Source organism: Aquarana catesbeiana, linkage group LG10 (assembly GCF_042186555.1).
Source record: "Aquarana catesbeiana isolate 2022-GZ linkage group LG10, ASM4218655v1, whole genome shotgun sequence".
NCBI lineage: Eukaryota > Metazoa > Chordata > Amphibia > Anura > Ranidae > Aquarana > Aquarana catesbeiana.
In genome coordinates this window covers 111,742,589-111,757,688 of record NC_133333.1, presented here as the reverse complement: position 1 = coordinate 111,757,688, position 15,100 = coordinate 111,742,589, and the positions used below count along the sequence as shown (strand labels likewise).

Sequence of the window (15,100 nt, the reverse complement as noted above, 5' to 3'; positions counted from 1 at the left end):
ACATGTGAGGTATCGCTGCGATCGTCAGAGCAAGCGCAATAATTTTAGCACTAGACCTCCTCTGTAACTCTAACCTGGTAACCGTAAAAAAAATTTAAAGCATCGCCTATGGAGATTCTTAGGTACCGTAGTTTGTCGCCATTCCACGAGTGCGTGCAATTATAAAGCGTGACATGTTTGGTATCTATTTACTCGGCATAACATCATCTTTCACATTATACAAAAAATTGGGCTAACTTTACTGTTTCGTTTTTTTTAAATTTATGAAAGTGTCCCTTTTCCCAAAAAGTTGCGTTTAAAACACCACTGCACAAATACCGTGTGACATAAAATATTGCAACAATCGCCACTTTATTCTCTATTCTCTTATATATAAAAATATATATAATGTTTGGGGGCTCTAAGTAATTTTCTAGCAAAAGAAACGCCAAATGTCAGAAATAGGCTTAGTCATGAAAGGGTTATTATTTATCTATTTACTGTGAAATTACTGGTTTGAAGTTATCGCTCTAAAGTTCACGGTGTATGTAACCTGTGTGTGTTTGACTCTGATACTAGCCAGTGCCTCAGCAGCCACTGACCTCACCGCACATCCCTGGCCTGAAGAGGTGGTACTGGGAGCAGTAGCCACATGTGGGAGAGCTAGCACTAAGGACTACCTGTATCTACAACACCATAGGGGCCCGCGGTCCCTGCCTGCAAAAGGCATTTTCTTTGGCTGAGCCAATGTCAGACTCTTTATAACAATGCTAGCTGGTCCTGGGAGTGATAGTCTGCAAGCAAGTATATGTGCTGGCAGTGAAGGAGAAGAGGTTGTATATACCGGAGTGAATATAGTTCAGTCCCTGTATATTTCTTCCATCAAGCGGGCATCTCATATGCACCCTATCCCCATCCAAGTACTATTCCCCTAATAAAACAAAAAACTAAATAAAGTACAAGGATTGTTTCTTGACTAAGTGTGTCTGGAAATTTGTGTGCCTGGCTGTGCATTGTGGGAGACGGATCGCAATCACCAGCAACCCCTTCGGGGGTACCGCTACATATATTAAAATGTAAGTCAGTAATTCTGATTTGGGCAGTGTTTAGGCCAGCAAAGAAGGCCTTGCTGACCCTGACGTCCCACCACTCACACTTACCAATGCTATGTTTTCAGAGATGACACGTACATTATAGTTATTATTTTCTATGTATACTTACCAATGATGTGTTTTCAAAGAGTTCATCCTAAAAAACAGAAAATGTTAGATGTAGCGCTGGTAGATTTTTAATCTACTGCTGATAGGTAAATCTTGTGGGTTACTTGTTAGAGGAAGTTATATTTGCCTCTGTTCCAGCTTGGCTGAGTTGCGTGTGGTTCCACACTGTGCCGGTGGGTGTCGTTGTCACCATGGGCTAGTGTTGGAAAGGCAACGTGTGGAAGCGTATGAGTGCTCCTCTGTCCCGGAGACAGCTCGGTGGAGGTGGTCCTCCGAGTTGCATTCTGGGAGAGGGTATTTATGGGACAGACGCCATGCTTAGGGGTTCGTTTTCAGCCACCTGCTGGCCCTCCTGGCCGACAGGTATGCGTTAAGAGTACCACCTCGTGGTCCTCCGGTTCGGAGGCCCATGCCGCTGCGGCGTGTGGGTGGGCCCAGAAGCCTGTCTGGGGCCTACCACAGCAGCAGAGGAAGGGTCCTGAGCTGTCTATCCTGAGTGAAGAAGCTGGACAACGGAGTAGATCCCAGGGGAGGACCTGTCATGGAAGGATCATGCAGAGTGCTGGTCTGGAGAGGGGCCTGGTGACTCGGTTGGAGGACATATCCTGAAGTAGTCTTACTGCATAGTACTGCCGGGTTGGCTTAAAGGTTCAAGTACTGTGTCTGACATTCATCACAAACCAATACATCCTGTGGCAGAGGATCATACGGGTTTTATTCCAAACAAGTCTGTGGCAGAGACTTTTGTTCGTGCTACGTACTGGCTGCTAGGCAAGTGAGAGAGGCCTATCCAGGCGGGCAAAGATTGAATCCCACAAGGGGAGTGCATTCAACTACAAGTGCTCAATTGCAAAGAATGTTCTAATGAATACTAAGGAAAGGTATTTGAGCTTCCCTGCAACTTTCTCTCTGCCTCTTTCCTGCTCCTTTATTACTGGTTCATTAAAGCATTGGAAAAAATACTCAAGTGTTTGGTGTCTACATCGTCCAGAGGTAAACTCAACGGGACCCTGGACCCGGTGCCGGTGAAACAGAGGTATCGAGAGTGAAGGTAACAGCCCGCTTTAAACCAGCAGCTCCACCGAGAGTTAGTGCCACATAGAGAAAGGATGCTCCATTTGATCTGTCTGTCTAAAAAAGTATAGAGTTTAGTGCAAAAGTTCATACTAATGAAAATGTCATGTCATCTGACCTGTTTGCATCCGGAACATTTTCTTTATTTTACACACACACGTTGAAATCGAATTTCCCACTGGAAAATTATGGGATACCTGTATTGCTGCCACCCCCCAGCTTAATAAGATTTTATCATTTTTTTTTTTTCCAGAAGCCTGCTAATGTCCTCTCTCTATACTAATAATAATTTGTTTGATAGATTTGTGGCACTTTGGGGAGTGATATACAATCCGCCAGGGAAGGCATACAGTAGACAACCAGCCAGAACTATAATTTGTACAGGTACACTGGTGCAGAGCAACATGTGGTGCAGGACGTGCCTGTGCCCGAAAATGGAAAAAAGTCCCTCTTCTCCACTCTCTGACCAACCATCCAATCAAAGGATGTGAAAATGTTGATGTGAATGTACACCTGTTAGATGGCCCTGGTGTTGCCAACTCAAAAACTGATTGGTTAAAGTTACAGTCTCGTGGCCTTTTACTATAAGCTACAGCAGCCCTCAAAATTTCCACTCACCTGCTCGCATTTGGCAAGTGGAAATTAGTGTGGAACAGGGGAGGACTGGGCTGACAGTTTCCTGGCTGACCACTTCTGGCAGAAGCGGTGCAGCCATCAGGGCGGCCTGGAGGGGGGGCTTCCCGCCCCTCTGGGCTGCTCTGATGTCCTGTAAAAAAGGCCACACAGCTTCTGGCAGAAGTGCTTAGCCAAGAAACTGTTAGAAGGATCGTGCAGCCGGATCACACAGAACAAGGATCTCCTGTGAGACACGGGTTGTATATGAATAGCCACCACTGTCAAACAAAACCCCACCTTCTAGACCAGCATTTGACCAGTGGTCTAGGAGGCGGGACTTTGTTTCATATACAAGTATACAAGCCACTTTCATATTCATATACAAGCCACTCTCAACGGGAGATCCCCATTCTGTGTCATCCAGCTGGCAGATCCTCCTGATTCCTCCATGATGCATTGCTGGGCAACGATAGGCTGCACTGATGGGCAATGATACGCTGTGCTGATGTGCAATGATACGCTGCACTGATAGGCAATGATATGCTGCACTGGTGGGCACTGATACGCTGCACTGATGGACAATTATACGCTGCACTGATGGACAATTATACGCTGCACTGATGGGCAATGATATGCTGCACTGATGGGCAACGATATGCTGCACTGATGGGCAACGATATGCTGCACTGATATTCTGCACTGATGGGCAATGGTATGCTGCACTGATGGGCACTGATAGGCTGCACTGATGGGGCTGCACTGATGGCATCTGATAGGCTAAACTGATGCTGCACTGATGGGAAATGATACGCTGCACTGATGGGCACTGACACGCTGCGCTGATGGGCAATGATAGGCTGCATTGATGGGCAATCATAGTCTGCATTGATGGGCAATGATATTCTGCACTGATGGCCAATGATACTCTGCACTGATACGCTACATTGGTGGGCACTGATAGGCTGCACTGATTGGTAATTATACGCCACACTGATGAGGAATAATATGTTGTACTGATGGACACTGATACGCTGCACTGATGGGCAATGATACGCTGCACTGATGGGGAATAATACGCTGCACTGATGGACACTGATACGCTGCACTGATGGGCAATGATAAGCTGCACTGATGGGCAATGGTATACTGCACTGATGGGCACTGATAGGCTGCACTGATGGCCACTGATAAGCTGCACTGATGGCCACTGATGAGGTTGAACTGATAAGCTGCACTAATGGCCACTGATGAGGTGGCACTGATGGCCACTGATGAGGCGGAACTGATAAGCTGCACTGATGGGGCTGCACTGATGGGCGCTGATTAGGCGGCACTGATGGGCACCGATGAGGCTGCACTGATGGGCACTGATAGGCTGCACTGATATGCTTTATGTTAATATTGTTAAAGTTGTTGTTATTATTTATTTTTGGAACTTAATTCTGCATAAAACATTTAACAGTGTATATTCATGAGATAATTTATGAGGGCATGTTTAGGGATGGATTTAGGGGTGGGGCAGGTTAGGGGTTGGGTGGGGCAACTGGTGGCGAGTAACTCTTAAGGCCTGGCTAGTGGCTCAGTACTTGAAATTTTGAGTCCTGAGCTACAGGCACCCGTACTGTTGATTCTAAGGACCTTAAGGCAGATTTACGGTATTTGACCCTGGCAACACATAATGGCTATCATGGCTGAAATGGATAAAAGCTCTAACATAAACATACACTACTGGAAGCAGCGAAACCAAGAGAAAAAGCTATGAAAGGAAGAGCATACACTATTGTGAATAACACATTCATGGAAAAAAGTCAATGATTCTGATTTGGGCAGTGTTTAGGCCAGCAGAGAAGGCCTTGTTGGCCCTTAAAAACCCACCACTGATATTTACTAATGCTGTGCTTGCAGGGATGTTGGAGAAAGGATGCTTCATTGGATCTGTCTGTCTAAAAAAGTAGAGTGTATTACAAAAGGTAATGCTAATGAAAATATGAGGTCATGCCATATGACCTCTGCTCATATGGAGCAATTTTTAAATTTTACACACATACAGTATCTTACAAAAGTGAGTACACCCCTCACATTTTTGTAAATATTTTATGATATCTTTTCATGTGACAACACTGAAGAAATGACACTTTGCTACAATGTAAAGTAGTGAGTGTACAGCTTGTATAACAGTGTAAATGTGCTGTCCCCTCAAAAAAACCCAAAACACAACCATTAATGTCTTAATCGCTGGCAACAAAAGTGAGTACATCCCTAAGTTAAAATGTCCAAAATGGGCCCAAAGTGTCAATATTTTGTGTGGTCACCATTATTTTCCAGCACTGCCTTAACCCTCTTGGGCATGGAGTTCACCAGAGCTTCACAGGTTGCCACTGGAGTCCTCTTCTACTCCTCCATGATGACATCACAGAGCTGGTGGATGTTAGAGACCTTGAGCTATTTCACCTTCCGTTTGAGTATACCCCACAGAAGCTCAATAGGGTTTAGGTCTGGAGACATGCTTGGCCAGTCTATCACTTTTACCCTCAGCTTCTTTAGCAAGGCAGTGGCCATCTTGGAGGTGTGTTTTGGGTTGTTATTATGTTGAAATACTGCCCTGCGGCTCAGTCTCTAAGGGGAGGGGATCATGCTCTGCTTTAGTATGTCACAGTACATGGTGGCATTCATGGTTCCCTCAATGAACTGTAGCTTCACAACAGTGCCAACAGCACTCATGCAGCCCCAGACCATGACACTCCTACCACCATGCTTGACTGTAGGCAAGACACACTTGTCTTTGTACTCCTCACCTGGTTGCCACCACACACGCTTGACACCATCTGAACCAAATAAGTTTGTCTTGGTCTCATCAGATCACAGGACATGGTTCCAGTAATCCATGTCCTTAGTCTGCTTGTCTTCAGCAAACTGTTTGTAGGTTTTCTTGTGCATTATCTTTAGAAGAGGCTTCCTTTTGGGACAACAGCCATGCAGATCAATTTTATGCAGTGTGCGGCGTATGGTCTGAGCACTGACAGGCTGACCCCCCACCCAGTGGCGTCTCCAGCTTTCATATTTAGGGGGCACATGTGGGGACAGGGACAAAAGTAGGGGGGCAACTATAAAATGCAATTATGCTGAGACCACTGTCTGTGGAAGGGAATTCCACATCCTTGCTGCGCTTATAGTAAAGAACCCTCTACGCAGTTTAAGGTTAAACCTCTTTTCTTCTAATTTTAATGAGTGGCTACAAGTCTTGTTAAACTCCCTTCTGCAAAAAAGTTTTATCCCTAATGTGGGGTCACCAATATGGTATTTGTATGTTGAAATTGTATCCCCTCTCAAGCGTCACTTCTCCAGAGAGAATAAGTTCAGTGCTCGCAACCTTTCCTCATAACTAATATCCTCCAGACCCTTTATTAGCTTTGTTGCCCTTCTTTGGACTTGCTCCATTTCCAGTACACCCTTCCTGAGGACTGGTGCACAGAACTGGACAGCATACTCTAGGTGCAGCCGGACCAGAGTCTTGTAGAGCGGGAGAATTATCATTTTTAACGCTGGAATGAATCCCCTTTTTAATGCATTCCAATATTCTGTTTGCTTTGTTAGCAGCAGCTTGGCATTGCATGACATTGCTGAGCCTATCATCTACATAGTTGCCAACATTGAAAAAAAAATATGTGGGACACTTTTTTGGCTGTAGGCGGAGCCGATCAATAATTAGGGGACGGGGCATTCGTTTGTAGGTGTGGCCTAGTAAAAATAATAATTGCGGCGCGCTGCACGCCGCGGCGGAGAATGGGCGTGGCTTACGTGAAAAGAGGGCGTGGCTTGCATGAAAAGTGACGTGGCTTGCATGAAAAGTGGGTGTGGCTTACGTGAAAGTGGACGTGGCTTAAATTGGCATGGCTCAAGAGGGTGTGGTTAGAGTCTGAGATGAATGAGGGATGGAGAGGGAGAGGGAAAGGGGGAGAGGGAGAGGGAAAGGGGGAGAGGGAGAGGGGGAGAGAGGAATGACGGGACAGCAGCCCCAGATCCTACACAACAATAGAAATATGTGTATTCTAGAAAGTTTAACAATCAGCAGATAAAGATACTCCAAACACCTGGTGTTAACGCTTCAATCATCCCGGCACCATGGTTGTTATGGTGTCAGGATGATTGAAGCGCATTATTTCTATTATTACATTGTAATATAAAATTAAATCATTCAACTCACCATAATGCCGAATCAGTGGGATCCCTGAGCGTGTCACTAGCCACGTCGCCTGCCACCAGCAGAGTCTGTCCTTGCATCAGGTGCCCCTGGCAGAGTCTGTCCTTGCACCAGGTGCCCCCGGCAGAGTCTGTCCTTGCATCAGGTGCCCCTGCCAGAGTCTGTCCTTGCATCAGGTGCCCCCGCCAGAGTCTGTCCTTGCATCAGGTGCCCCAGCCAGTGCAGCCCCCCCTCAGTTAGTGCAGCCCCCCCTCAGTGCAGCCCCCCTCAGTTAGTGCAGCCCCCCTCAGTACAGCCCCCCTCAGTTAGTGCAGCCTCCCCCCCCTCAGTGCAGCCCCCCTCAGTTAGTGTAGCCCCCCCTCAGTTAATGCAGCCCCCCCTCAGTTAGTGCAGCCCCCCCTCAGTGCAGCCCCCCTCAGTTAGTGCAGCCCCCCTCAGTGCAGCCCCCCTCAGTTAGTGCAGCCTTCCCCCTTCAGTGCAGCCCCCCCTCAGTTAATGCAGCCCCCCCTCAGTGCAGCCCCCTCAGTTAGTGCAGCCCCCCTCAGTGCAGCCCCACCTCAGTTAGTGCAGCCCCCCCCTCAGTGCAGCCCCCCCTCAGTGCAGCCCCCCCTCAGTTAGTGCAGCCCCCCTCAGTGCAGCCCCCCTCAGTTAGTGCAGCCTCCCCCCCTCAGTGCAGCCCCCCTCAGTGCAGCCCCCCCTCAGTTAGTGCAGCCCCCCCTCAGTGCAGCCCCCCCTCAGTGCAGCCCCCCCTCAGTTAGTGCAGCCTCCCCTCAGTTAGTGCAGCCCCCCCTCAGTTAGTGCAGCCCCCTCAGTTAGTGCAGCCTCCCCCCCTCAATGCAGCCCGGCCCCCGCTCAGTGGAGGAGCGGCCGGTGTTCTGCCGAGAAAGTTCCCCTCGGCAGTGGCGGACCCCCTGTACTGCGCAGGGGCAGCGCTTGTGCAGTACGGGGCTGGGGAACTTTCAGCAAGACACGGCGCCGGCGCCAGCGCCAGCGCCGTGTCTTCTCTCGCTTCAGTGGAGAGGGGAGGGGCCGTGCAGCCAAAGAAGCCGCTTCATTGGCTGCACGGATCGAGCCCCCTTCCCCTCTCCACTCAACACTAGAGGCAGATGGAGCGGCGGCGCCGGCCGCCATTTTGCTGGAGCCCGCTGCTCCAAAAAAACAAAAAAAAAACAACATTCCCGATTTTCCTTATGGAAAATCCCGAATCGGGACACTCTCCAATTGGGACGAGGGTCCCAAAATCGGGATTGTCCCGGGAAAATCGGGACTGTTGGCAACTATGCATCTACTAGGACCCCAGGTCCTTTTCCTTCCTAGATTCTCCCAGAGATTCCCCCCCCAGTGTACAGATTGCATTCATATTTTTGCCACCCAAATGCATTATTTTACATTTTTCTACATTGAACCTCATTTGCCATGTAGTTGCCCACCCCATTAATTTGTTCAGATCTTTTTGCAAGGTTTCCACATCCCGCGGAGAAGTTATTGACCTGCTTAGCTTAGTATCGTCCAACGTGGCGTGACAACAGTAGACAGCAGGACACAATAAACAAACTGGGACACACTGGGAGCAAGGCAAGAAACAACCTGGGACACACTGGGAGTAAGGCTGGAACAGAGGCGTTGCTAGGGGGTGCAGGGGGTGTGGTCCGCACACGGGTGACACCCGCTAGAGGGGTGACAACTTCCCGAGGGTGAGGAAAGCCCTGGCTGACTTTTGAAGTCTTTTTTTTTTCAGCTGGAAACCCACCTCCAGCGCTGCAGGTGTTCTCCTCCTCCTCCTCTCTGTCTTGCACTACGGCGCTGCTGCTTGAGCCTGTCATGTTCCATTCTCCACCTGGGCGGCTGCACGCTGTGACTGTCCTCTCCTCTCCAGCTGCCGCCCGGGTGTTCCATGTACCTGAGCCGCCCGAGCTGGTGCGGTAACGGGCGGGGGGAAAGGGGTGTCGGCTTGCGATGGTGGGCGGTGTCCTCCGCGGTGTTGCAACAGGTGGGGGGGCTGTACTGATAAAGGTGGGTGGTTTGCCCTGGGGGGGGCTGTACTGATAAAGGTGGGTGGTTTGCCCTGGGGGGGGCTGTATTGATAAAGGAGGGTAGTTTGTCCTGGGGGGCTGTACAGATAAAGGGGGATAGTTTGTCCTGGGGGGGCTGTACTGGTAAAGGGGGGTAGTTTGTCCTGGGGGGCTTTACTGATGGAGGGGAGTAGCTTGTGCTGGGGGGGCTCTACTGATGGAGGGTGGTGGTCTGTCCTGGGGGGGCTGTACTGATGGAGGGGGGTGGTATGTCCTGGGGGGGCTGTACTGATGGAGGGGGGTAGCTTGTCCTGGGGGGGAGGCTCTACTGATGGAGGGGGGTGGTCTGTCCTGGGGGGCTCTACTGATGGAGGGGGGTGGTATGTCCTGGGGGGCTGTACTGATAGAGGGGGGTAGCTTGTCCTGGGGGGCTCTACTGATGGAGGGGGGTGGTCTGTCCTGGGGGGGCTCTACTGATGGAGGGGGGTGGTATGTCCTGGGGGCTGTACTGATGGAGGGGGTGGTATGTCCTGGGGGGGGCCTGTACTGATGGAGGATGGTGGTATGTCCTGGGGGGGGACTGTACTGATGGAGGGGGGTGCTTTTTCCTGGGGGGGGGGTCTGTACTAATGGAGGGGGCGCTTTGACCTGGGGGGAGGGGTCTGTACTGATGGAGGATGGGGGTGGTTTGTACTGAGGGGGGTCTGTACTGAAGGAGGGGGTTTATACTTAGTGGGGGTCTATACTGAGGAAGGGGGGTCTGTACTAAGTGGGGGGGTCTATACTGAGGGGGGGACTATACTTTGTGGAGGGAGGGTCTGTACTGAGTGGGGGACTATACTTGGAAGGAGGTCGGTACTGAAGGAGGGGGGTCTGTACAGAGGGGCGACTATAGTTGGTGGAGGGGGGTGACACCATGTTTTACCGCACCGGGTAACACCATCCCTAGTGATGCCACTGGGCTGAAAACAAGAGAACACACACTCAAGGCAAGAAACAACCTGAGACACAATGGGAGTAAGGCTGGAAACAAGAGGGCACACACAGGCAGCAAGGCAAGAAACAACCTGGGACACATTGGAAGCATGGAAAGAATCAACCTGGGACACACTGGGAGCAAGGCTGGAAACAAGCGGGTACACACAGGTAGCAAGGCAAGAAACAACCTGGGACACACTGAAAGCAAGCAGGGCCACACTGGGAGCAAGAATGATGGTGTGCTGGCAAATATTTACACTGCATCATGTATGTTCCAGTTTCTAGCTGGTGGTTGCCGCAGCCGCATTGTTTTGGAGCTTGTTCCAGTATTGTGTGCGATGGGAATACGGATGGTTACCTGGAACCAAGCTGAGACACAGTAGGAGCAAGGCTAAAAACAAGCTGGGACACACTGGGAGCAAGTCTGGAAAAAAGCTGGAAGAATTAGGAATGCTGGTGATCAGAAGAGGCACAGGAAACCACTTGATCACATAGGTGGGTGATCTGGCTGCTAGCATTGTTTAAACACAGAGCAATCCCCATGCTAGCCCTTTAAGACAGCGCCCCCGCTGTGATTGGCTGGAAACATGTGGCTGCACACATAGGGGAAAACCCAGCAGTGGAGCGTGAAACAGGTGCTGCAATACAAGAGGTGGCATTTCTGTACTCTCATTCATAATGACATCACTTTTCTACTAAATTACTATACCAAAGTGCCATACCATCAATACTTCTTGTTGCAAGGTTACTTTCAACTGTTTATGGAACATATTTATGAGTGACAACACAGAAAATCCCCATTATTTTCTGCTCTGTCAGTCATGTAAAAATCAAAGAACAGTAAGTAAGCTCATAATTCTAGGCATAGGGGTGTGCACAGCCACAGATGTACTGTATACTGGTAAGGGATCAGAGTCCAATTCTTTTGACGGGGCAGTGTGTGAGAGCAAATAAAGTCACCCGGCTGATTGGAAAAGATTCATCCATTACTGGGTACCTCTAGATCTGTCCTTTCAAAGTTGAATCCCAGTTTGAGAGACCCGCGTCACCCATCTCTACTTGGTATTCTGTCTGTTGCTCTGGACGTCAGGGCAAATGTTGTGTAATGTCTTTTATTGAGAGAATGTGCCATGTGACAAAACCCCACAAACCAAGAAACCTGCTTAGTAAGCAGGATGTCAAAATGGAACAACTTTCAACAGCTTAATAATATCTGAGTGGTTTTGGCTTAACTGGGTTCAATGTGCTTCACCAGCTTTTTGCTCATATCTATCACTGGGGATCAGAAATTTCAGGATTTCTCTCTTCTTATTGGTGATTGGCTTTTTTTTTTCCAAATGGACTTTGCATTCAAACAAGATATCTTTACCTGCAGACTTTAAATATTTTTGACTGATTCCCCAGACAGTTATCTATTCTGAGCTGTTATTTTAGATGCATTTTAGCCCATAAACTATCTGGCTATAGCAATTGCAACTAGAATGTGCCATTGGAAAATCATATAACTGCATGTTATGCCGCATACACACGAGCAGACTTCTCGTCAGACTGGACTCCGAAGGACTTTTTGACGGAGTTCCAACGGAGTTCCAACAAAACGGACTTGCCTACACACGATCACACCAAAGTTCGATCGTTTTGAACGTGATGACGTACGACCAGACTAGAAAAGAAAGTTCAATAGCCAGTAGCCAATAGCTGCCCTTGCGTCGTTTTTGGTCCGTCGGACTAGCATACAGACAAACAGTTTGTTCGATAGGAATTGAGTCCGTCAGGAAGATTTGAAACTTGTTCTATTTCTAAGGTCCGTCAGATTTTTCGACAGAAAAGGTCTGATGGAGCCCACACACAATCGAATTGTCCGACGGATTCGTTCCGTCTGACCTTTGATGCCGAAAAGTCCGGTCGTCTGTACGCGGCATAAGGGTAAATAAAAAGCTACTGTATATACAAAACGGATGCATTTCTGTCGCAAACTATTTTTCATTTGTTAGAGAATTATTATTTTTTATGCTATCTGATTCCAGGCACCAAGCCTGTCATCAAGTTTCTATTAATGGAAACAAGGATAACATTTCTGAGTAAGCAGTATAAGGGTTCATGCACATAGCAAATTTCAACATCTAGAAAATACATCAGATGCACACGCGTGGGTAAACATTGATGCAATGAAACATTGGCGCTTACAAGAGCACTGCTGTGCACAGCGATTCACTTGTATGGCAGGCTATACGCATCACATGTGGTTCCCCAGGAACAGAAAAGCACTGGGGAATTTCTCTAGGCATGTACAATGCCTGTAAAGGCCTTGTTTGCATGAACCTTTAGAAGCCTTTCCAATTTGATATTGTTACACAATATTATGGAGACCACCAACAGTATAGAGTTGGGTCCAAAATAGTCACAGGGAGGGCAAAGGTTAAGCTTCCTGCAGCTGATCTTTTCTGAAGGATTCACTTACAAACCTCTGTGTCCCCATGTGGACAAGGCCACCATGATAGTAGAGAAGGGCTTTGCTTCTTCATGTAAGAACCACCCCTCAAATGACTGGCGATCTGATGAAATGATGTATAGTGGTGGGAAGGATCAATAAGCAACAGGCAAAGTAGAGCTACACAAAATAAATGAATGAAGTAAACTCAAGAAGATCCTTGCACTGCAGGTCTCCAAGCACAGCTTATTCTTCTATAGGTCTTTAAAAGAACAATAAACAGAACAGCAGATAGAGATGTGCACGATGGAAAAATTCATTTCACTCCGTTTCAGATTCATTTATTAAGTTAATCATTTTATTTTGTTTTATTCGTTATGTTAGAATATTTTTTTTTCTGAATTTGTTTGGTATATTCCTTGTTCTGAATCATTTCACATTTTTGGAAGTTATTTTGGAAGATCATGCATTATGTTGTTACATTATTTCAGTTGCTTCAAACTTTAAGAAAAGGTCCAAACTATTGCACACACAAAGACACAAGCTGAATACAGCAAGTGAAGCAGCACTCTACCGACATGCAGACAGCACAATAGCTGAATCAGTATTAAAAGTCCAAGCAAGTTCATAAAAGACGTATCCGGTGATAGGGTTAATCAGCAGGATGACAGTGCACAAGTATATAACACCAGCAGTCTCTGGCAGCTCCTTAAGGTCTGGGAATAACTCATGGACATAAAGCAAAAGAGAAAGGGCACCAGGTCAGCAAGAGTTAAAAGTAACTTCCATTTTAATGCAGAACACTTACATAAAAGATTCCAAGATCCAATGAACAGGGTGGGGGCAGGCAGAGGGCGAGCAAACAACAGTCTGGATGGACCAGTGGAGCCGCAATTTGCAAAGTCGAGACCCGCCGGGAAGATGAAGAATGGCGATGTCTCCAGCACACACACGCACCACTGACAGGAGCTCGGAACAACCATGGGGGCGGCACGCAACACATTTCTGAGGCCCTACCTCCTTCATCAGGCAAACCGGCCCCGAGGTTTCAGGGCTTTTTTAAAAGGAGCTCCAGGCTCCGTCAGAAAAAATTTAAAGTCAGCAGCTACAAATACTGTAGCTGCCGACTTTTAATATTAGGACACTTACCTGTCCATGAATCCAGCGGTGTCTTCACCCAAGCCGATTTTTCAATCAGCTCTTGAGTGCTGCCGCCACCATTTCAGGTAAGGGAAACCAGCAGTGAAGTCTTGCAGCTTTACAGCTGGTTCCCTACTGCGCATGCACAAAGCACGCTGCGCTTTGTGAATGGTCCGGCGGCGGAGGAAGGAGGAGGGGGACATACTTCCAGATGACTTTGCCGTGGCAAAGTCACCCGGAAGTGAGAGCGGGTACCTGCCAAAACCAGGTATCCGCTCCCCCCTCCTCCCACATGAAAGGTGCCAAATGTGGCAGCGGACGGGTGGTAGTGGCAAATAAGCAGAGCTCCCCCTTTTGGGTGGAGCACCGCTTTAAGTACCATTTGCATAGCTATTGGGTGTCCAAATGCAATGAGGAATGGGCGGAGTCAGCCACACGGGGCTTAGCCCGCACAGATGAAAGGTACTAATAGACTGACAAAAAACGCACAGACCTCAATGTAGCTTGGGAACTTTTACAAGTGAAATATGAGGGAGTGCGCATGCACGCGGTCTCGAGGATGGACATGCTCTGAATGAGCTCCGTGCACCACGGTCCAAAGCAGCTATAAATAGCAGCAGGGACACGAGCGGACACCCAAATCCAGCTGGATTGTTATCCCCATTGGGTGATGCAGAGATGGGCGACAGGTCAGCCCAAAAGAAGAACATATAAGCAGGGAAATTGAAGTGGAGCAGAGCGGCACGCCCCTTCCCCGGACAGATGCACTTTCCCAAGATGGCGTCAGAGCAAGGTGAACCACGAGGCGGCTCAGGCACATCCAGGGCACAATGATCCACACCAAAAAATAACCAGCATGAGCCTATACATGACCCCTTCTCCTCCCAGTCATCAGGGGATCAGGAGGCAGAGTAGCAGGGTAGGTCCTTTTCACTAACCCCATCACCTGGAACTCCTATGAGCACACGTGAGCCTGCTGACTCCCCAGTGTCATCCATGGATTTAAACATGGCAGAGATGGCAGACCTAATGTTAAGCCAACCAAGTCCTGATAGGGACCTGCCTGCACCACAGCCAGCACCTTATGCAGGGGACACAGTGCTTCTCTGCGCTGCTGTAACAGGAGCTTTCCAAAGCTTGTGCCATTATTACTACAGACCTTAAACATGATATTCAAGGTATAGGTGAAAGATTTGATATAATTGAATCCAAGGTGGACAGTACTGTTGCAAGGGTTAACCAAAACTCCACCATGATCACAGAGCTCCAAAACAGATTAGAGGAGGCCTATACAAAAATTGAAGACCTGGAAAACCGGTTCCGTAGTTACAACGTGCACATTAGAGGACTTCCAGAAACTCATACTGATTTGGAAGGGGCCATTCAGGAGTTAATGAAAGAACCGATTCCAGATATATCCCCACATCAGATGGAAATCGATAGAATCCAT

The 15,100-nt window shown here is 48.3% G+C and overlaps 1 protein-coding gene across 2 annotated transcripts in view; it reads right to left on the bottom strand.

The window, feature by feature from the left end:
- CXCR5 (C-X-C motif chemokine receptor 5) overlaps positions 1 to 15,100 on the bottom strand; it is a 68,995-nt gene that overhangs the window by 42,659 nt on the left and 11,236 nt on the right. Inside the window, exon 2 of one of the 2 annotated variants that reach the window (XM_073602445.1) lies at positions 1,201 to 1,227. The exons of the other annotated variant lie outside the window; for it this stretch is intronic. Within the exon in view, the coding sequence (XP_073458546.1) occupies positions 1,201 to 1,227 (27 nt within the window). The remainder of the gene's footprint in view (positions 1 to 1,200; positions 1,228 to 15,100) is intronic. 2 annotated transcript variants of the gene reach the window in all.